General features: G+C 40.2%; 1 protein-coding gene and 1 long non-coding RNA gene across 8 annotated transcripts in view; one reads left to right on the top strand and one right to left on the bottom strand.

Moving 5' to 3' along the window:
* Positions 1-6,131: 6,131 nt before the first annotated feature.
* LOC124467236 lies at positions 6,132-16,115 on the bottom strand. Of its 7 annotated transcripts, XR_006956065.1 has the most exons (5): positions 15,784-16,115; positions 13,479-13,580; positions 12,137-12,703; positions 11,880-12,042; positions 8,187-10,952 (listed from the first exon to the last, which is right to left on the bottom strand). It is a non-coding gene; the product is annotated as an uncharacterized LOC124467236 (long non-coding RNA). The 7 variants fall into 7 exon arrangements; XR_006956064.1 differs by lacking the exons at positions 13,479-13,580; positions 15,784-16,115 and adding an exon at positions 6,132-6,169 and having other exon boundaries at positions 9,828-10,952; positions 12,137-12,927; XR_006956066.1 differs by lacking the exons at positions 13,479-13,580; positions 15,784-16,115 and having other exon boundaries at positions 8,187-9,878; positions 10,369-10,952; positions 12,137-12,927.
* Positions 15,232-23,676, top strand: part of pef1 (penta-EF-hand domain containing 1) — a 27,788-nt gene continuing 19,343 nt past the window's right edge. The window contains exon 1 of the mRNA XM_047019435.1: positions 15,232-15,352. Coding sequence (XP_046875391.1) covers positions 15,332-15,352 — 21 coding nt within the window. The 5' untranslated portion in view covers positions 15,232-15,331. The remainder of the gene's footprint in view (positions 15,353-23,676) is intronic.

The raw sequence follows: 23,676 nt of genomic DNA, 5'->3' as shown, positions 1-23,676 counted from the left end.
ATGGTAAAGGTGTTTTCTGAAGCTGTGTAGCCCTTAAATTCAGTTTAAGAGACTTTCATTTTTTTATTGCTTTAAAGTGCTTTTCAGCTCCTGAATAGCGTTTTCCATGCATTTACAATGTTTGGCATATATCTTTGGCTGAGGGGTTTTCTTGACGTTTTCACTGCTCTAATGTGTTAAGTGGGTGTTCCTACATGGTGAAGGTGTTTTCTGAAGCTGTGGAGCCCTTAAATTCAGTTTAAGAGACTTTCATTTTTTTATTGCTTTAAAGTGCTTTTCAGCTCCTGAATAGCGTTTTCCATGCATTTACAATGTTTGGCATGTAACTGCTTGCTGAAGGGTTTTCTTGATGTTTTCACTGCTCTAACGTGTTACTGTGGGTGTTACTATATGGTAAAGGTGTTTTCTGAAGCTGTGTAGCCCTTAAATTCAGTTTAAGAGACTTTCATTTTTTTATTGCTTTAAAGTGCTTTTCAGCTCCTGATTAGCGTTTTCCATGCATTTACAATGTTTGGCTTATAACTTCTGGCTGAAGGGTTTTCTTGTTATTTCCACTGCTCTAATGTGTTACTGTGGGTGTTACTACATGGTAAAGGTGTTTTCTGAAGCTGTGTAGCCCTTAGATTCAGTTTAAGAGACTTCCATTTTTTTATTGCTTTAAAGTGCTTTTCAGCTCCTGAATAGCGTTTTCCATGCATTTACAATGTTTGGCATCTAACTGCTGGCTGAGGGGTTTCTTGTTGTTTTCACTGCTCTAATGTGTTACTGTGGGTGTTACTACATGGTAAAGGTGTTTTTTGAACCTTTTAGCCCTTAGATTCAGTTTAAGAGACTTTCATTTTTTTATTGCTTTAAAGTGTATTTCAGCTCCTGAATAGCGTTTTCACTGCATTTACAATTTTTGGCATGTAACTGCTGGCTGAAGGGTTTTCTTGATGTTTTCACTGATCTAATGTGTTACTGTGGGTGTTACTACATGGTAAAGGTGTTTTTTGAAGCTTTGTAGCTCTTAGATTCAGTTTAAGAGACTCTCATTTTTTTTTTGCTTTAAAGTGCTTTTCAGCTCCTGAATAGCGTTTTCCATGCATTTACAATGTTTGGCATGTAACTGCTGGCTGAAGGGTTTTCTTGATGTTTTCACTCCTCTAACGTGTTACTGTGGGTGTTACTACATGGTAAAGGTGTTTTCTGAAGCTGTGTAGCCCTTATATTCAGTTTAAGAGACTTTCCTTTTTATATTGCTTTAAAGTGCTTTTCAGCTCCCGAATAGCGTTTTCCATGCATTTACAATGTTTGGCATGTAACTTCTGGCTGAAGGGTTTTCTTGATGTTTTCACTGCTCTAACGTGTTATGTGGGTGTTACTACATGGTAAAGGTGTTTTCTGAAGCTGTGGAGCCCTTAGATTCAGTTTAAGAGACTTTCATTTTTTTATTGCTTTAAAGTGCTTTTCAGCTCCTGAATAGCGTTTTCCATGCATTTTCAATGTTTGGCATTTAACTTCTGGCTGAAGGGTTTTCTTGATGTTTTCACTGCTCTAACGTGTTACTGTGGGTGTTATTACATGGCAAAGGTGTTTTCTGAAGCTATGTAGCCCTTAGATTCAGTTTAAGAGACTTTTATTTTTTTATTGCTTTAAAGTGCTTTTCAGCTCCTGAATACCTGGCCTACAGAATGAAGACGGTTCAGCGCAAAAGTTCAAGTGTCTACAAGAGGAGCTCCAAGTCTGTTTATCAAGATGGCCCTAAGACCTTGCGTGAGACATCAACATCTGAGCAGCTGTCAGGTGATGAAAGAAGAGAACCGATGTCCGTAATAAAGCATTCAGCGGACCGCCCAGTTGTCAAAGAGAAAATAAAGGCAACATTCAAGCACCGTTAGAAAATGCTACATGATCCAGACCAGTCTTCACTCATCCTAGATGACTTCCCCCGATTCTTGGATACACCAGGCTTGGTAAGAAAAATAGAGACTAGATTGTTATAATTATTATTAGATCATGTTTTGACATGTTTTTTTGTGTGTTAGATTGACCAAGACTTCACAATGCTCTTTGGAGAAGACATCTCATGCAAGTTTATTGCAAAGTGGCCAACCTTCTACAAACCGAGGATTCTCACTGTCTGCAAAGGCCTTTACACTGGTACTCCTGTGAATGACCTTCTGTCGGAGGAATCAAATGATTATGGCAAGTGTACACAAATGTTTGTGTTCACCAGTATTCAATGCGCCTATAAACTATGACTGTGTATACTCATAGGATGTGGGCGTTTGTCATTCTAATTCACTAGGATGGGACAGTGACTTGGCAGCTATCCTCATGCTCATTCACATCCTGCAACTGCAAAAGGAAAAAGACATGGTAAAATCAGTGCCACTGAAGCTGTTGAACATGTGGTCAAGTTTATGAAGGTATATATTCTAGACATAGATGATTACTGTTGCTTCGCCTCTTACATCACTTGATAGACCTATGATTTGTCTTTTCTTTGGTCAGCTGTGTGTATCTCACCCCCTCAAAGCTATTGAAAGAAAACGCCTCTTAGTGAGGGATGGGTCGAAAATGGGATGTTTCATCTTATTTTATTCATCATTGCATTTTCTAAATGTGTTTTACGGTTGTAATCTGGTCTTTAACATGCAATGTGTATCTCATTTAGAGGTGTTTAACACCTGACCAGCTAAAGGAAGGTGGAAAAAATGCATGGTGACCTTCCTTGAAAAGGTTGGATCAGCACAGCCCTTCCTCCTCTGCGATGGAGAAAAGAAAAATAGTATCCAGACGTTATACGTCATCCTTGACCAGAAGGCCATTCCCTGCATGGAGCAGACAACTGTAGCTGCCTTCGATGAACTGTTTAAGGCGCACTTTGTGTTTGCTGTATCCTATGATGAGGCCTTGTTCAACTTCTACACATTTATCCAAACAACGGTGTATGGCATTGACGTGGGCACTGCCAAGGAAAGTCCGAGGGTCAAGGAAATCAGAGCGAGAGTTGATAACATAGAGGCGTGAAAATGTTCACCTGTTACATTTGCAAGGAACAGCACAGAAGTTGTTCAATTTTTTTTTACAACATTTGAAGTTCAGTCATGCTTTGTACCCAGGACGTACATTACGTTTGACATGTGGGGAACGTGGGAGTTCATCTATTTTTTACACGTATTGTGGATTCAAGAAACATTTATTGAGAGTACATGGAGATTGTGTAGCTCCAGGTTCTGATGCTCATTTGGACAATGTTGACAATGTTTGTGTTCCTGTTTCACTGCCAAGTGCAGATCTTCCTGTTCATGACCCAGCTCCTTTAGAAAAAAGGCAGTTACTAGATATGTGTAGCTCTATTATTGCTCAAGTACAAGCATCTGGAGTCTCTGAAAGTACTGTGCAGTCTTTAGTTGGTTCAATGGAAGAACTTGTAAATGACGTCCATATCCAAGCACAGGAAGCTGTTCTTAAATGTCTTTCATCTGAGGTAACTAAAGAAGCTCGAGATAAAGTTAAAGACTGTTTTGAGCAGCTTGAAAATCAATTTTCACTCCTCAATACGGAAACTAAGAGGCAAAGACATTTCAAGAAAAAATGGAAAATCGGTAAAACATGTTCTTGGTGTGCGCTATGATGTACGCAAAGATAGAACTAGCGGTCTATACAGTCAAATTCCGGTCAATGACAAATTCATGTATGTTTCCAGCAAGTTAAGCTTCATGAAGATGGATTTTTCAAAGACATTAATGATGGTTCATATTTCAGAAAGCATACATTATTTTCACAGCAAAAACATGCACTTCAAATTCAGCTATATTATGACGATTTCGAAACTGCCAATCCGCTAGGATCTAAAAAAGGAATACACAAACTTGGCTGTGTTTCCTTCATTTTAAGTAATTTGCCAACAAAGCTGAATTCAGATGAACATTCGTCTTGTGGTACTTTTTCATTCAGAGGACTTAAAAAAATATGGTTTTGGTCCAATCCTACAGCCTTTTGTTGATAACTTAAAAGTTTTAGAGGTCCAGGGAATCAAGGTGCCCTTTTCAGATACACCATTAAAGGGATCTATTATTCAGGTTACTGGTGATAATTTAGCTATACATGGCCTTTTTGGTATGGTCTAGTCGTTCAGTGCAAGTTACTGTTGTCGATTTTGTTTAACTGACAAAGCAAGTTTGCAGTCAGTCTTTAGTGAGGATGACCCAGACTTAATTCTTCGCTCAAAGGAGCTCTACTCTGAACACTGCAATACCATGACACAAGATCCCTCTCTAATACACTCATTTGGTGTTAAGAGACCCTGTCCTCTAAATGCACTGCAGTTTTTTCATTCCTCAAACAATTATGCAGTGGATATTTTGCAGGACTTACTAGAAGGTGTTGTTCAGTATGAGTTAAAACGTATTTTTCAGTACTTGGTGAAGGACTTCATATGTTTAAACACCCTTTCACAAAGGATTCAGAGTTTTAACTATGGATACAATGAGAGAAAGAACAGAACCAGTGGAGTTAAAGTTAATGATGGTAGCAATGACTTTGGTCTCAATGCCATTCAGTCATCATTTACATTTAGACGCTTTTATCCAAAGCGACTTCCAAGAGAGAGCTTTACAAAAGAGCATAGGTCACTGATCATAACAACGAGGTAGTCCCAAACATTGCAAGCAGCCAAAACATGAAGCATACATTGTGAAAAAACTAAACAAGTGCCAAAAGGGAAGACCCATAAGAGCATGCAGTTATACAAGTTACAAATTAAAACAACATGAAACACAAAAAAATGCAGGACTGTACCTGTAGAAGAACAATCAATAGTAAAATATTTCACAGCGAGTACAAGACTTAACTTCGTTATAACTAACCTATAGGGGCAACAAGTCACTCAATAAGAGTCATTGTGATCCTGGAGGAAACTAACAACAGGTCCAGCAGAGCATTCCTAAGTGCCGTTGTACTCCCGGAAAACAAGTGCGTCTTGAGCCTTTTCTTGAAGGTGGGGAGACAGTCAGTGTCCCTGATGGAGGTGGGGAACTGGTTCCACCATTGGGGGGGCAGGCAGGAGAATAGCTTGTGTTGGGACCTGGCAGTCTTGAGCGGTGGGACCACCAGGCGATTGTCTGAGGAAGACCATAGGTGAAGGGTGGGGGTATAAGGTTACAGGAGAGACTTGATGTAGTCGGGTGCAGTCCCGTTCACTGCTCGGGAAGGTCAGTACCAGGGTCTTGAATCTGATACGGAGGTTGATGGGTAGCCAGTGGAGAGAGATGAGGAGCGGGGTAACATGGGAGCATCTGGGTAGATTGTAGACCAGGCGGGCCGCTGCGTTCTGAATCCTCTGAAGAGGGTGGGTTGCACATGCTGGGAGACCAGCGAGCAGCGAGTTGCAGTAGTCCAACTTGGAGAGGACCATTGCTTGGACTAGCAGCTGGATGGAGTGCTCAGACAGGTATCTCCTGGTCTTCCGGATGTTGTAGAGGGTGAATCTACAAGACCGGGAGACTGCGGCAATGCGGGCCGTGAGGGAGAGCTCGTCATCCATGGTAACCCCAAGGTTCCTGGCAGAGGATGAAGGGGTCACCGTCGCAGATCCCAGGGTGATTGACAGATCATGGGAGATGGAGGGTTTAGCCGGGATGATGAGAAGTTCTGTTTTGGCGAGGTTCAGCTGGAGGTGGTGCTCGGTCATCCAGGCGGAGATGTCTGTGAGGCAGGCCTCAATCCTAGCTGAGTTCCCCGGATCAGTCGGGGGGAACGACAGGTACAGCTGCGTGTCAGCGTAGTAGTGGTAGGAGAAGCCATGGGAGGTGATGATTGGTCCAAGTGAGGTGGTGTACAGAGAGAAGAGGAGGGGGCCAAGGACGGAGCCCTGTGGGACACAAGTGGAGAGCTGGCAAGGGCCTGGCAGTTTGCCTCCCTAGGAGACCTGGTAAGATCTTCCCGACAGGTAGGATGAGATCCACTGGAGTGCAGTGCCAATGATGCCCATCTCAGAAAGTCTGGAGAGCAGGATCTGGTGGTTAACCGTGTCAAACGCTGCAGAAAGGTCCAGCAGAATGATGACGAATGACCTGGAAGCCGCTCTGGCAGACTGGAGGGCAGTGGTGACTGAAAGAAGGGCAGTCTCTGTGGAGTTGCCAGTCTTGAAGCCCGATTGGTTGGGGTCAAGTAGGTTGTTCTGAGAGAGAAAGTAAGACAGTTGGTTAGATACAGCACGTTCAATTGTTTTTGAGAAGAAGGGTAGCAGTGATACCGGTCTGTAGTTCTGGAGGACGGCAGGGTTAAGGGTGGGTTTTTTGAGTAGAGGGGTAACTCTGGCCTGTTTGAAAGCAGAGGGAAAGGTGCTGGAGGTAAGAGAGGAGTTTAGGACATGGAGAAGAAAAGTTATGATGGAGGGGGAGATGGTTTGAAAGAGAGGGGAGGGGATAAGATCAAGGGGACAGGAGGTGGGGCGATGAGAGAGAATGAGGTCAGAGATCTCTGCCTTCGGACAGGGGAGAGAAAAAGTTTAGACATTTGAGTCATGGTGCCTTCTGCGCAATACTCACTTGATTTTTGGAGATTTAGTTGACCAGGAGAACAGTTATTGGAAATTGATTTTACTTTTGATTCAGATCGTCAACATTGTATTTTCACCAATCATAACAGATGGTATGACTTATTATTTGAAGCATTTAATTTCTGACCATCACAAACTTTTTAAGTTGATGTTTACAGATAAGAGACTGATCCCAAAGCATCATCTGATGATTCACTATCCCAGATGTATTAGGAAAATAGGTCCACTTATACATATGTGGTGTATGAGGTTCGAAGGGAAACACAACTTCTTCAAGAAGTCTGTAAAAAAAATCAAAAACATAACCAAAACACTGGTCAAGAAACACCAGTTGGCTTTTCATTGGGAGAATTTTTATTTTGAAAAGATTTCAGTTTGGTCCTGTTAAACATGTCTTAACTAGCAATATAGAGGGCAGCGAGGTATTGAGGTCTTGTCAAACTTTGAATGTGTCAAGTGTCTCCACTACTTCCTGGGTGAAATATTATGGAGTATCAGATTGGAATGTTTGTCTGCACTAGTGTTGAAGATGAAATGCCTATTTTTAATAGGATTATGAATATCATTATAAAGGATGATGAAGCATTTCTTTTGACCACCAAAGTTATGACAATGTATTTCGATGATCACCTGAATGCATTCAGTATTGAGGAGGTGGATGATGTGTTCACTGTCATTTGTGTGAATGATCTGTTAGATTACAGACCTTATGACAGGCAGTTTTCACCTGACAATGATGAGATAACATATATTGTGCCCTACTGGAGTTTTGTCTGATATGCGTAGAATTGTAAAGTCTGAAATTGTAAATGTAAAATGTATTAAATACAAAGGTAATTTTCACTCCAATTTCTGCCATTCATTTTTTATTGAAGTTAGTGGGGTATGGGGAATTTTACACCGAAAAGAGTTATTCTTATTTACACCCAGAAGTGTTAGTATTAGTTATTTTAAACACTGAGTGTTGTCTTCACACTACACTGGTGTTGGTGTTAAAAAAAACTGTGTTCCTTTTTAACATTTTATTTTAACACTAACACCAGTGTAGTGTGAATACAGCACCGTAAAGTGTTATATAGTGTTGGTGCAGTGTTGATTGGTAACAATTTTGAGTGTTAAATCAACAAAAATTGTTTGTTAGCTTTTTAACACTTTTAAAAGTGTTACTTTAACACGGTACAGGGTGGATGCATATAGACTCTTTTCTGGTGTTAAAATGAACACTGTGGGTGTTAATTTAACACTAGCGATTTTGCTGTGCATTAAACACTAAATCGAGATGTTGAACGACGCCATATTCGTAGTTCAACTACATGTTTCAAAGTTTACGTGTTTAGGGTTTGAAAACAGAACATTTTAACGATTTATCATATACAAAGTATGAATAGATTATTATATAATAGAGGTGTTGAAGAGGTCATCAATATTACACATTAAATTAAGCATTAAATGCCTTAGTTGGCAATGGAGTAGTATTCTAAATGAGATGATCCATCGAGGGATTAGCCTACCCATGAGACTTTAGGTGTATTCAACTTCATGCAGCGCCGGCGGCACAGACAGCTGGCCTAGCTGACTTGAAGCAGTGAATGCCATAGGCTGGTCCACGCCGCCAGCGCTGCATGAAGTCGAACACACCTTTTGTGTAGGCTAGGCCTACTTATATCATGGTGTATGGCAAGAGTTGGTAGCTATATTTAGCCGGTTTGGTTTGTCATCATGTGTAATTTCGCATAACTAAACACAAGTTGTTAGAAAATATCAGATTTCTTCGTTTTACGATTGTTTGGAATCTCGTTAGTTTTAAAGAACGACAGTTAGCTATCATTAGCTTTCAGCTAACTCGGGGTTCCGTTGGGATAAGCTACACAAATATCAGGTGACCTTTCGGCTGAAGCGTTTGTTTTTTTGTGACATGGTATAAGAAATCGAGGGACACAGAAAGACATTCACTATGTTACGAATAGGCGTAACGATAAGCTACACACATTTAAGGTGACATTTCGGGTGAAGCGCCACCTTGTGGTTTGTTTTTTCGTGACATAGTATACGAAATCGAGGGACACAGAAAGACGTACACTATGTTACGAATAGGCGTAACGATAAGCTACACACATTTAAGGTGACATTTTGGGTGAAGCGCCACCTTGCGGTTCGGTTTTTTGTGACATAGTATACGAAATTGAGGTACACAGAGAGACGTACACTATGTTACGAATAGGCGTAACGATAAGCTACACACATTTAAGGTGACATTTCGGGTGAAGCGCCACCTTGCGGTTCGGTGTTTCGTAACATAGTATACGAAATCAAGGGACACAGAAAGACGTACACTATGTAACTAATGTACTGTGAGGTGCCAAATCACACGCAGAACTTCATCAACGCTCATCATTTTACGTCATCATCCAAACTCGGATTTTACGAAGGTCACTAATAGATATTAACGTGTGTGGTAATTATTTAGATAGTTGTCTGGAGTTATACAGAGTTAAATCAGAATTTTTCAAAAGAAATCTGGATAATTCAAGAAAGCTGCCAGACCGCCCTTCCAGAGCTGACAAGAACCGGGCCTATATATCAGCCTATATATTTGGCGTATATATGGCACGCAAAATAGATGTGTAAACGTGTCACTGTGTCATAGATACGCAGAAGTATGGGAGACTGGGTTGGGGACACAGAAAGACGTCCACTATGTTACGAATGGACTGTGAGGTCAGAGATCCTCGTCATATCAGACAGAGCCATAACCTTCAAAACGACAGCATTGACAGCAACACATTGTAACAATTGCATGTCAGGCAAAAAGGTAGTCCGGACTAATAACATTCAGAACATATCACTTTCCTGTCCATCCTTGGTGAGAACTTGGACTGGGCCCCCGGCCGCCCTTATCTGCTGATCACTGCCTTTGTTTCTTCCTAAATGTTTCATCTTCAGTTAATGTAAATAAATGTTTTATCACATTTAATGTGATAGAACACTGTTTAATGTTCACAGCTGTCCTTCATTGTTTACATACTTTTAATGAACATGATTGTCTAATTACTGAAATACTGTCATCACAAAACCAAACCACGCACGCACATTATTAATCACTTGACTTTTGGAAAATTGGCTGAAGGCTCCCAGGTGTCATCCCATTGTTCGCCGCTGTAAAACGCTGCATGTCCCCTACTCAGATATGCCAGCATACTGTACATATAAAATAAAGTATACAGATAAAGACACACAGCTATTTAGACAGTTTACATACTTTACAGGAATTACTTACCAACCATAACGTAACCATAAGGTTGCCACCGCACAAGGACTTCTCCATGTCCTAAGCATTTAACATAAACAAATCACATGGAAGAAAAAGGTTTTGATCTGGTAAATGTATGAACATCCATTGATGTTTTAAGTATTTAAGAAACCCCAAAACATTTTACCTAATTTTTCCTGTTGCTTACTACTTCTTGAAAGAGAAACACCTTATTATTTGCATGTACACGGCAAACTACAAAAAAGGTATACAAAATTAAATAAAGACTTATCTTTGGTGGTGTTCTATTTAGTATTATGACACAATAGGGTAAATAATGTACATTTTGGTGATGATTATAGAGTAACGTGTCTTTAATTACTCCCTATCCCTAAACATGGCCTCTTGTCTAACACTAACTCTGAAATCTAAACAATGTCAGTCTGTCCACTGTGGGAGGTGGTCTTATTAGGTTCCAATAAGAGTATAAATCTACTTCAAATAATGCCGTCTGGTATCTATGGGAGACAAACATCAGTTTAACCAAGAATGTGTATGCTTATTGAACCTTTCTTTTTGGGGGGGATTGGTTGAACCAATTTTTATAGGCCGGTTTCTCTTCCTTCCCTGGATTGCATGTTTAGAATGAGCCGGAACAGTGGGCCCCTAAAGAGGAAGTGTAAAGCCAAATGCATCCATTACAACAACAGTACTTCCTGTATTACAATGGTGTGTCTAGTGGAATTAGTCCACCTAATCAGCAGCAAGCTTCGCAATCAGCTGTTGTGTCATAAATAGACAGATTTGACAAATCTTAAACAACTTAACTATGCAGTGACTAGCATTTATACATGTCTCATGCAATGAACGTGGTCACTGTACAAACTGCAGATATTATATTATACTGAAGTGAGTGAGACCAATATATTTGAAATATGTGTATCTATGGGTAAATTCCTGCCTGCCAAAGTAAATTCCTTGTCTGTGCAAACTTTCATGGCGATTAAAACCCCTTCTGATTTTATCTTGTACAGTTTCATATATCTTTTTCTGTATTTCTCTGGAGAGCAGCATCTCTTACAAATACAGGTGTGGGGGGGCAGATGTCCTCAGCTTCTGCAGGAGTGGGGGGGCAGATGTCCCCAGCTTCTGCTGTAATGGGTGGGATATAGCCTATTAGGCATGAAAGTGAAGGTTTTATGTTGTCAAAAAGTTTTATGTCTTTACATTCCACAGATCTCAATACAATCGAGCATATGTGGGATGTGCTGGACAAACAAGTCCGATCCATGGACTTCCCACCTCGCAATTTACAGAACTTAAAGGATCTGCTGCTAATGTCTTGGTGCCAGATACCACACACACTTGTTCCGTGAGTACAATGGTACTTAGGAATGGTTTGCTGGACCAAATGTTAGTTTCCTCAAGGATCACAATGACTCTTGCTTAGAGACTTGTTGCTCTTGTTGGTTAGTGGCAACTGATTTAAATTGTTATACTCGCTGTGAAATATATTTTTACTGTTTGCTTTTCTCCAGGTACACTTGCACCAATAGCGATTCATGTTGTTTAATTGTAAACTTTTTAACTGCATGCTCTTATGGTTCTTCCGTTTGGCACTTATTTTTGGTTGTTCACAATATGTGCTTCATGTTTTGGCTACCTGCATTGTTTTTGGGGCTATCTTGTTGTTATTATCAGTGACCTATGCACTTTGTAAAGTTCTCTCTTGGAAGTCGCTTTGGATAAAATCGTCTGCTAAATGAATAAATGTAAATGTAGCACATATTCAGAGGTCTAGTGGAGTCGAAGGGTCAGAGCTGTTCTGACAAGGAGGAGAAAAAGGGGGTCCTACAGAATATTATACAGGTGGTCATAATGTTATGGCTTTAGGGACTCTACAATTGATCTTATCCTGAACCTGATAAAATTATGAGGGGAAATTACAATTATTACATTGCCAACCCGAAGTATGCCTAACACATCTGTCTACATGTCGACATGTTTACATGACCATGCTCAACACATCTGTCTACAATATGTCTACACACATATATTAACACTGGGTCTGTCACCTACTTGTCAAAGCACTGTCAAAAATTTCCTTTATGGTTTTGATAGCTGTCCCATTCACATCCATGAATTCCTAAGGACACACCACCTCAGACCAGCCACAGGACATTTTGGACTTGCGTCCGAGGAAAAGCAAGGGGATAAACCCAAGCTTATCTAATTTGTGTACCTGAAACAATGAAAGGACAAAATGTATTAGTCACTAATGCCGTTCACTTAATTCTTGGTGAAGAGACAGGGACTGAAGATTTTTGTTATCCTACCATTAAATTGGCAGAGTTAAGGACTTTGGGGATGTTATTTCACTTAAGAGTCGTTGCTGCCCACTGGGTGTCATAGCGTTTCTTCTGTGACTCCAATTTACTTTTCATGGGCTAGACTGCTCCACACAAGGGACACTTTTTGTATGCCACCCTGATGTGGCCTTTGCAGGAGGTGCAGCTCTTTTTGGTAGAACCGGCCATCTGAAAAGAAAGTTTATCTTTCTGGCAACCAAACTATGTTAAAGGCAGTTTGACAAGGCAGACATGGGCTTGAGATTTTATTATTATTGGATTATGACAATACTTAATTAAACATGACTATGTTCAAATGTTAAACTTACTTGATAGCAGAACTTTGGTTCTTAAAAGAACTGTTGGGGCTGGCCAGAAATGGCGGGCACAGAGAAGGACCATAGGACAAGGCAGACAGACAATAAATATACAGTACAGGAAGACGAACAGACAGATGGACAACAGGCAATGAGACGAGAGGCAAACAAGTAGACAAATAGACTATGGAGGTCAGAGAGAAATGACAGATGGATCTGAGGAGACGTCTGAGGGAAGCTGCCCACAGGGGAAGGACAGGGGAGACATAAGTAGATTTCATTAATTAAATAACTTTCATTTAAAAAGTTATTTCATTCATTAAATAAGATTTCATTTAAATTAAATAACTGAATGCCTCCATGAATGCTCTGACCACGCGTTGCTAATGGCTAACATGCATTTATTTCCATGCACTTTCTAGGGTTGCCAACTTTCTCAACCCCAAATGCGGGACACTCCCGTCCCGCCCCCCCCCACTTTTGGGCTGATTTCAGCGAAAAATAGTTTTTGGAGCTTGAAACAACAAACAAACGTTTGTCCAATTGGTAAAACGTTGTCTAGTGAAGGTAATTACGTTTACGTTTCTTAGCCTGGTTTTCCATCTTTTTATTATCTCAAATTAGCTTTCAATCTGTCAGTGTCACTGTTGTGTGTAAGCGGCACCAAGGACAACTAGCGTGTCCCATCGCAACGTTTGCAAGATTTTTGGTGCGTTTGCAGTAACATATTATTGGCCGGCGAGGCTGTGATTGGAAAACGGGACTGGAGCTGTCCCGGACGGGACAAATCAAAATCACCCATAAATCGGGATGTCCCAGACAAATCGGGACGTTTGGCAACCCTAGCACTTTCACAAATTTAACCTACAACTCCACTTTGGAGCATCCCCATGGCTACCTTGAGTTTACTTGCTTAACTATTACATAATTATCACACATTTTCTGCCTGAAAGGCTGCATTTACAATTTTTTTCAAAAAATCTGAACATCTTTAGGTAGGTAGGCCTACGTACCGCCAACTTCTAAAACAATGGACGTCACTTGTCAGCGCCGTAACCAAGGATGTCACATTTTGATTGACAGGCGATTGATGAAGGTCAAGGCGTAATTCCATACTGAAAATACAGAAGATCCGTCCCATTAAAATGCCACAAACGGGTGCTTGCAAAGCACCTCAGAACTGAGCTGTCAAGCAGAGAGCAATATGTAAATATTGTAGAGTAATATATGATTTATATTTGTATAATTGTTATTGTGGATCTGAATGCAGTATTTGAGTATTAATTTACAATAAGCTACACACATTTTAGGTGACATTTCGGGTGAAGCGCTACCTTGTTGTGCGGGTTTTCGTAACATAGTATACGAAATCGAGGGACACAAAAATACGTACACTATGTTACAAATAGACTGTGAGATCAGGTTGCAACCTGGTACAGTAGACCCAGAGCCTGTTTAAGGAGAGCCTGCCCACTCCCTATTAAGCCCCATTGTACCGAATTTTGTTGCAGTTCCACCAGAGTTCCACTGGGAGTGATCGTGGTCGAGTGCAAAATGAATGGGAGTCTATGGAGCTAAACGGCAAAATTTGTCTCTTTCGCCTGATTGTTGTTGATAAATCTCAGATTTGATTGTAGTTTTTGCATGTTCAACATAGATTACAAGTCAAAAGTTGAATGAACGAGTACTTATGTCCTTTCGATTTCTTACATGGTAAGTCGTTGTGGCCCATAACACGCTAGCATTCTGCTAACGAAGGCTGATTGGTTAGTGAAGGACTGACTACGACCAGAGATCTCGCTTGATGGCATCCGAAGCAGAACCAGAATGTCAGAGCATTAGCAACATTAGCAACAACATTAGCAAGCCAAAACTATTTCTAGCATGTGTATTGACAGGGAGAGCCTAACCTGTCAGCTGTGTGTCGATGCCTCGAGAGAAAAGTGCTACACTGCTACGTTAAACACTTGGTGGAAGTGACGGACGCAAATCTGCTCGCCACACCCGCAAAACCTGCCAAAATGAATGTGCTTCTCCACTCAACTGGAAAAAGCTGTCGAAAGGGCTCCTCCTTTTCCGCTACGTAGCCAAGATGGCGCCCGTTTAGGGCGAGTAGTGTCCATCGTTGTACACTGTTTTTTTGGACCGTTTGCAGTGCGCCATCCGGGTACTTTCAGTGCACTGAATTATTCTGGTTTTGTGAGTGAAGCGCCCTAAGCACTGAAAGTCAGTGCTCGAAGTGCACAAGTGCGCGGTAGTAGACACAGCCTCTGTCTCAACTCTGTCGCGTTGCGTCGCTACCCACAATGCACCACGCAAGCGATTCGCCTGGCTCCATAGAAAATGAATGGAAAACATGTTGTAGCTCGCATCGCGTCGCTGCAGTGTGAACGCACTTTTACAGTTGTGAGGTTTGTCCGCCTCGCTTGACATCTTGCAATGACTTCAGGGAAATCAGAAGCGTTCTCGCTGGTCAAGTCACCATCCGATGCATCCTCGATAAAAGGGGCGGATAAGGAACATTTCCGGGTATTTTGGGCGTTCTTGGTGACTTGTGTTCTTTGGATTGGAACCGTACTTGGGCAATAAAAGATGACTTCAACGAGTTCGCAAGAACACAAGAACGGAAAAAAACGTGGATTGATAAACAGCCTCTGACTGTAACTCAGTACAAAATGGCGGCAGCGCTACCGTTGCACCATCTAGTGGCGGTTGTCCAAAACACACCAAAGATCGCCTCGTCGTCAGCAGTTTGTTCCACTCGAACGTCGTCATTTGCAACCTTCACTGTCGGCGCTGTGGGTGTGGACTCTTTTGACAGACTGGGCAGTGGTGTCTCTACAGAGACTTACGTTATTATTTCGAAATGAGTTTCCACTACGGACATGTAAGTACAATACTTCTGGGTTAAGGATCACTATGTATTTGTTGGGAAGCAAAGACATACTGTAACAAGTATTATACGCTCTCATAGTCTGTAACCCTAACCTAAAGTACTGTAGGTACTGTAACAAATGTCACCATGTAGTTAGTGGATGTTGCCTTGCTAGCTAATCTAGCTATTTTGGTCTGCTCAGACTAATAATTGTACCATACTTGTTGTGAAGGTGCACGTCAGCAAACACCAAGAGACTAAGTCTACTTATCATAACTATAATGTATTTTACGCAAAGTTTAGCATCGGCTGTGAACTGAAATGGGAGTTGTTTAATTAGAGCTAATGCTAATCTGGCAGCCACACTACAGCTATGAGTAGCCAACTATGACTTTTGGATGGATGGATACATTTCAGCCTGATACTCTTGAACATTGACTAACCAGGGGGTGGTCCATCAACGTCGCTAACGAAAGCTGCGTTTACAAGAAAAAGCACCGCTTTCCATTTTTTATTCCGAGTCTGTATCTCCGACCTCCGAGTCGGAAGTGTCAAATACAGGGTTGCCAGGTCTGAAAGTATTCCCTATGAAAGTGAGGAGACACATTACCAAACGAAGTGTGTGTAGGTTATGAACTCTTAATGCTCGCTCTCCCACATACTTTTCCCATCCATGCTGTTTCCCTCTTTCCCAGCGCAGGTCACCACGGGGCAGAAATGCGGCGGCCCCATGAGGTTTAGAAGTAGCCATGGGCGTCAGCATCATTTTGAGAGTGGGGGGGACACATTTTTTTAAAGATGTAGATGCAATTTCCCGCATTCTAGTGCATTTACCACAACTATTTACCATAGTTGTTATACATATACTAAAGGGCTGGACATAAATTATTTTGAAAACTAAACTTCCCAATAAGCAATGGGACATCTTCAACTACCTGTCACCTTTCAGCACTCACCTCAGCAACAGAGCTGTCACCACTGCCCCTGCATGCTGCCCCTGCCTCTGACTCACTCGCAATTTCAACCACCTATATCAGGAGACATGGAGATGCATTGAGCATTCTTTCATATTGATTTACATTTTAGCAGACGCTCTTATCCTCTTACTTATTACAGTAAGTACAGGGACATCCCCCCGAGGTAAGTAGGGTGAAGTGCCTTGCCCAAGGACACAACATCATTTTTGGCACGGCCAAAATTGGCTTAATGTAGATTGTTCATGTGAAGATTTCTGAGATGTAAATCATGTTATCAGCATATCAAATTCCCAATTGGTATAGGTTCAGTAGCCTAATAATAATTATGTAGGCTACATAAAAAATAGCATCTCCCTAAAGCAGGGGTCGGCAACCCAAAATGTTAAAAGAGCCATATTGGACCAAAAAAACAGAGAGAGAAAATTTAAAGGCAAAATTTAAAGCCTTATATAAGCCTTATAATAAAGGCAACACATGCTCTAAGTGTCTATATTAGCTATATGAGCCTACTATCAAAATGATAAGTAGGCTACAAATACATAATGAGCATTCATTAAAAAAGCTAGCTAGCTTCCGTTATCTAGCAACCTAGCATAACACTCGTAGCGATGCTACTTCCTGCTAGTTACTTGTTAGCCTCCTCATTATAAAATGTGAAGCTATATGATAAAGTTTCCATAGTCGATAAGATAGATAGGTACTTTATTAACCCCCAAACGCAAATTATTGTGTCCAGGCAGACAGATAGCTAGAAAGCTCACGCAGTCCAGAAAATCTTTAATTGATAAGTTGGATATTGTAGCCAGGGCTGGCCCAAGACATAAGCAAACTAAGCGGCTGCTTAGGGCCCCCGTGGCCACCAGAGGGCCCCCAAGAGCACATGAAATTACAGTTTAATGTACTGTGTTTCTTCGATTTAAACGCGGCTCTCGATTAAACGCCGCACCAAAAATGAACATTGTGTAATAAACGCCGCCCCAGAAATACGTTAGGAGCAGCGTGTCCTGAAATACCTAGTAGCAGCATGTCATTTTAATAAACATTCTGTTGTGTTGCACTCGGGGTCCATTGCTAACATAGCTACCTTACTTAGCAAATGACTTTAGCTAGAAGGGAATAGACATTAGAAGGGAAGCTTACGATAAAGAAATGCTAGAAAACGAATAGCAGTCTAGCCTATTGCTAACGCCTGTCTAGATTATCTATTGAAAGCACCGGAGAGAAGCAGGCGCTCTTGCGTTAGCAAGCTAAACTAGTTTACATGGCTACAGTAGGTAGTGTAGGTGTTTTCGTTATCTAGCTGTTCTTGCATTCCTAGCAAATCAGCGTTAACAAAAAGCAGATGAGAAAGAGCTACCTAGTCTAACTAACATTGACATTTGATTGTTGCTTAATCGGTTATTTAGAAGACCGTACTGTTCAAACTATCTTTACGAACATTTAATGTAGCAAACTAATACGTCAGCATGCCAGTCGTTAGAAAAACTAGCATGTTAGCTAAGGTTAACTCCAGATTAGCTCACGGTTGTTAAGGCACAAAAAAAACACCAGCAATTTATTTTGTAGCTTTTTTATTTTGTACTTGGAAAAAACATCCATGTCATCTCTTTCTGCCTGAAACAGATGCCTAGGTCTGAACACGACTAAAAGCACAACATATTTCAGACCCAGATTAAGAAATCAACAAATGCTGCTCCACTTACATAAATACATACCATACATAAAGTATGGTATTGCCTAGTGCTAAATAAAAAACTTGCTTATCTAGCTAGCTAGAGGGCAATTCCAGTGTTATGGATGTGACATTTGTACTCAAAATGACAAGAAAAATGTATCAGTAAAACAAAGCTTCTTACAATATTTAAATTAGTCATGCATATTCTGAAAGTACTCAAAGGCTAGACTAGAGGAGGAAAATATTTTTTTGCAAAAAACATTTTTCAGACACAAAATTATTACAAAAACACCTGCGTTATGGATGTGACGAGAATTGTCATTTTCTGGAGACTGTACTTTTTTCTGTAACTCTGTGAACCCCTAAGTCTAATGTAGAAAGTTTAATATTGACATGATCATGGAGTTTTAGGTGAACATAAAAATAGCAATTTTTAAAACATTTTTTATGCAGAAGAAAAACCTGCGTTATGGATGTGACATTATTCTGTTATGGATGTGACGTGTCTGAAATACACACAGAATCTGTTGGGAAATCAAAAATCTAACTTTCACAGCGCTTTTCTCAACATCTAAAATAACTTGTGAAATAGTTTTAACATTAAGAAAACCATCTGAAATGTCACTGGAGATTTTCAAGATGGCCACCAAAAAAGCATTGATAATGGCCAGGGCTGCGTTTCCCGAAAGCGTCGTAAGCCTAAATTGGTCGTAGAATCCATCGTAGGATGAATCTTCTCTCTTGAATGCGCATAGATTGGCCTACTCCTTACAAGCATGTTTGGGAAACGCACGTAAGAAATATCGATGGTTTCGTTTTTTGCTCATTCGTCACTACAATCCATCGTTATTGGGAAACGGAGCCCAGGTTTCCCACATTCGTTAAGAAGCTCTTAACGCTAAGAGCTTCTTAAGAACGTTCTAAGAGCGTTCTAGAGCGCTTTTTGAACGTTCTTAAGAAGCTCTTAGCGTTAAGAGCTTCTCAACGAATCTGGGAAACCCGGCCAATTACATTTTGGGCCCTATTTTAACAATCTGAAACGTAAGTATCAAAAAGTGAAACGCAAGTGACTTCGTGGGCGGGACTCCGGCGCTGTTGCTATTATACCGGCGGGATAAATGACTCTGCGTCTGGCGCAAATCTAAAATGGGTTGGTCTGAAGTAGCTACATTACTCATAGGTGTGGTTTGGGCTTAACGTGCAATAAACCAATCAGAGCAACATTTCACATTTCCTTTAAGAGCAGGCGCGCTTGTGAGCTTGCGGATTGCTTTTATAACAGACTTTGCCACAATTGTTGAAAATCAAGTTCACATACAGAGACTCATGAAACTCTTTTCAATCATTGACATGGAAGAAATGTAACGTAGCTTGCAGGAAAAGGAGCCTGGCCTCGACAGTAGTGCGCACGGGCCAAGCATGCACCCTTAAAATAGCATCTGAATAACGCGCCATTGACTTTAGATTAACTTTTTCCTGGTCTGTGGCGGAATTGTTTTTTGCAAACTGCATTATAACACCAAGGAACGTTAGTGCCGGAACACGCCCCTTCTTTTCGCTGAACTGCCCTGCGAGCGCAAGTTCCTTCCCTAATTTACCGACGTGCGTCTGTGAAGGGAAAAGTCTGCTTTCCGTTGAGTGTAAAATAGGAATGATACTTGCGTCAGTGTACAAAGTCAATTGCGCTGGGTACAAGAAAAGGACCCCTTATCTTTTTTTAGATAGAGTTGTTGTCAAATTACTATTATAGAAGTTCAGAATGGTCACAATCATCTTTAGCTGTGAATACTCTCACACAGTCTTACAAATGATTTTGAGTATTGAACACAAAAAAAATTTTTTTTTAAATATTTGTCTTTTTTGGGAAACCAGCATTCCGGATTTGACGTTTGAACGTCATGGATGTGACTCGTCTGGACCAGTCTTCTGCAAATGACATAAAACGTCTGCATGAATAGTGATTTTCAACATTAAACTATGAATTAAGCACTGAAATTAAAAACATTGAGTTACAAATAAACTGTGTGAAATACCCCCAAAACACAGTCAATGACCCCTTTAAGAAATCTTTGATCAAAGCTGTCAACTCTACCTCAGCTTGATCCGACAGGTAGCGCAAGCAAATTACAGAGCGCCGCCTTAAATGTCGAAACCAATCAAGTCCCTCGAGCACTTTCAAGTTGCCTCTCTAGTAGGAAGTAAATATTACAATCATGGAGCGGGGATCGAGGTTATGGCAAGACAATTGGGCTACTTGAAATTTCAGTATCACTGGAGAAGATGTCGATCGTTGAAGATGCTTAGGCTATATCATGTTACCCATGATTCCGACTATAATCATGACTGGAATGTCTGTTTCACTGAAACACGTCGGTAAAAGGGGTTATAACAGCCGAAAACACGATTGTTAGCTTTGCCGTTTCATTTGAGAACATTTCCATTGTGTTGTGAACAGTGTATTGTGAAGATTTTCATTGTGTAGCATTAGTAACGTCACGTCCATAAGACATCATTAAAGTTTTTAAAAGTAACAAAGGGGAAATATTTTTTGATTAAACTAACCATTGGTATAAATAAGCTTTGCACAGAAACTTTGGATGTTGCACTTTGGATCGGCACTGTTTGATAGGCATAAACTTAATCTACAAAACGTTACGGACGTGACTTGGCCATGGAACTCACTGACTCATATACAAGAGGCTTAATGCATTTAAGGAGTTGTGCTTTTAACTTAAGCTGAGCATACACAATGCTCTATCATTCCCTTGTCAATCAGGAAAATGCTAAATGGTAACATTTTATTGAAAACTTTACCCCGTTCTTGAAATGGTACAAAACGGCCATTTGACAAATGTTTTTTTTGCATGAGTGCACAACTTGTATATTATGTAAAAGAGTGAAATTGTCTATACATTTAGATCAGAGTGCTTACATGCAACAAAATATAGACCTAAGTTAATATTTTAACAACAGTTATATTTGTGTGGGCACAACTTTTTTTATGGCAACGCGGATATGGCAACCCTGGTCAAATGGAACGCCTCCTCAGGTGAGAATTCCTACTCGTTAAGTCGAGCATGTAAAGAGAGAGTAAACTGAGGTCCAAAATGGTTGATCTTCATGTGCTTCACGTAGCCTCAAATAGTTCCTTTGTGGTTCAAAGGTTCAAAACTAACCATCGTTGTGTTTACCCAATTTTACCCAATGCAAAACAAATAATAATAATTTTCTTTTAACCTTCGCAACATGGGGGGGTCTGAGACAGCCCAACGGTTAAAAGAAAATGCTTCACTTTGTTTTTGTATGCGGTAAAGTTGTCGCAATGCGACGGTGGGTCACAAACTGATGGGTCAGAATGACCCGAAGATAACACAAGGGTTACGTTTTTCGCTGGCCATTTGAACAGCTTAAAAAAGACACCGATTTTTAAATTATTAGTAAATAAATGCATACATTTTCAATATGGCACACCGAAATTGATTTGTAAATGTATTTGGAATTCTTAAAAAATATGTTTAAATTATTATGTTTTTAAACTTGTTAGCAATCCCTGGCCCACGGCTGGCCATACTGGTTTGGTTCCAAACTATGCAACGTACACGATTGTTTAGGGCTGCAACTAACAATTATTTTAAGAATCGATTAATCAGTCGATTATTTTTTTCGATTAATCGATGAATCAGAATATATAAAAAAACGAAAAAAAGCAGTAATATCCAACCCTTTATTAAAAAACGAAGCTTAGTGCAAATTTACAGTGCAAAAAATCTTCAGAATGTGCACAAAAAGGCACACAATGTTGAAAAAGTTATTAATATTAGGGTGGATTTAATGCTATTTTCAGATAATTTATTTGAGTTTTGTTGAAAACTTTATTGAAAATTGAAAGGGTGTGGAAATAGGCCAGACTTTATTAGAATAATCTGGTATACCAGACATTGTTAAGATACTCAGGTGTCTGTTTGACGTTTTATATTCATAAAATTATTATTCACCCGGTCCCTAACGCAACGCTGCAAAGAAGAGTCTTGAGACGATTGTTGAATATGACACTAACTTCACCTCGGTCAATTATAGGGCTGTCCCCGACTAAGATTTTCTTTGGTCGACCAAAACTCGACTAAAACGTTTGAAAATCGACGAATCGAACTTTGAAACGCAAAAAAAAGCAAAAAAAAACATTTTCGCGATTTGACTCAATGGCTGCTGGACATTGCAGATTCAGCCGCTAATAGCCTACAATACTAAGACTCGTATCACGAATCCTGTTGTAACCGAATGCCGATGGTATTTAGTATCTCTTACAATGTACTACAAATAAAAAATATTGTTTGTTAACATGCAAATCATCAGAGCACACTTATCACCACCTGAAAACTTGCAGCATGCAAACTTACGTAGAAGCTGAGTGGGGAACGTTGCAACAGAGAAAGATTTTGTCTTGGCCGGAGAAGATAATGTCATTCGATTTGGATGTGATTCTTATAATAGGCATGTTCCTTTTTCAACCCAGCGTGTTAGCATGAGTGAAGTAGGGATAGATCAACTTAAGTTTTTCAGGTGGTAGGCTACATAATTTTCGATTAATTGTCGAACTATGAAAAATAAACCGTTGTTGGCAGAGGTTTGCATTCAACATTTTTCAAGTCACCCGGTACATTGTAAATGTAAATGTACTTTAATGAAATGCCGCCATACCACAGATGTCTTTGCCATTTTGACTAATAACAACGACAAAGTAGGCTATGGCAGAGTATGTAGTTCTGCAGCCAATTGTGCTTGTGCCGTGTGCAAAATACCAAACCAAAACAAAGCGCAGATTAACGAAAGGGAAAACAGTAACACCTTTTCTTTTAAATTATATATTTTTAGAGTTGGTTTATTTGTCTTAAATAATATAATCTACAATTTAAGTTGAACATTTCGTTAATTCAGCAATGATGACACAAGCAGGAATCAGATCTCACACTGGCATATGGCAGCTCGACTAAAACAATCTTAGTCGACCAAGAGCATATCGACCAGAAAATCGACTAGTCGACCAAGTGGGGACAGCCCTAGTCAATTAACACACTTTTTTAATGTATTTAGTGTGAAATGCTCCACACCTTGGATGACTTAGGTCACACTGATTTCTCTGTCTCCACCATGTGTTTCAGAACAACGTTACTCAACAACGTCTCTCCATTTGTCTTTCCTCCACCTCCGCTCTGCGCTCTACTAAACTTTTTTTTTAATACTCAAACATCTCTGCGACTTATTGAGTGGCGTAATAGTCGCACGACACAATGAATCAATAATAAAATTTGTTGCCAACGCTTTTAATAATCGATTTAATCGATTCGTTGTTGCAGCTAGGGCTGCAACTAACGATTATCTTAGTAATCGATTAATCTGTTGATTCTTTTTTCGATGAATCGGATAAAAAAAACAAATAAGCATTCATTTCCAACCCTTTATTCAAAAACAGAACTGACAGTGCAAATTCACAGTGCAAAACATATTCAGAATGTGCACAAACAGGCACACAATTTTGAAAAAGTCATTAATGTTAGTGTGGATTGAATGCTATTTTCAGAGATGAGCAATTTATTTGAGTTTTGTTTAAAACATTTTTGAAAATGGAAAGGTTGTGGACGGAGGACAGACTTTATTAGATTAATATGTTGTATTGTATGATTTTT

Source organism: Hypomesus transpacificus, chromosome 4 (genome assembly GCF_021917145.1).
Source record: "Hypomesus transpacificus isolate Combined female chromosome 4, fHypTra1, whole genome shotgun sequence".
NCBI classification, from domain to species: domain Eukaryota; kingdom Metazoa; phylum Chordata; class Actinopteri; order Osmeriformes; family Osmeridae; genus Hypomesus; species Hypomesus transpacificus.
This window is presented reverse-complemented; position numbering and strand designations above follow the sequence as displayed.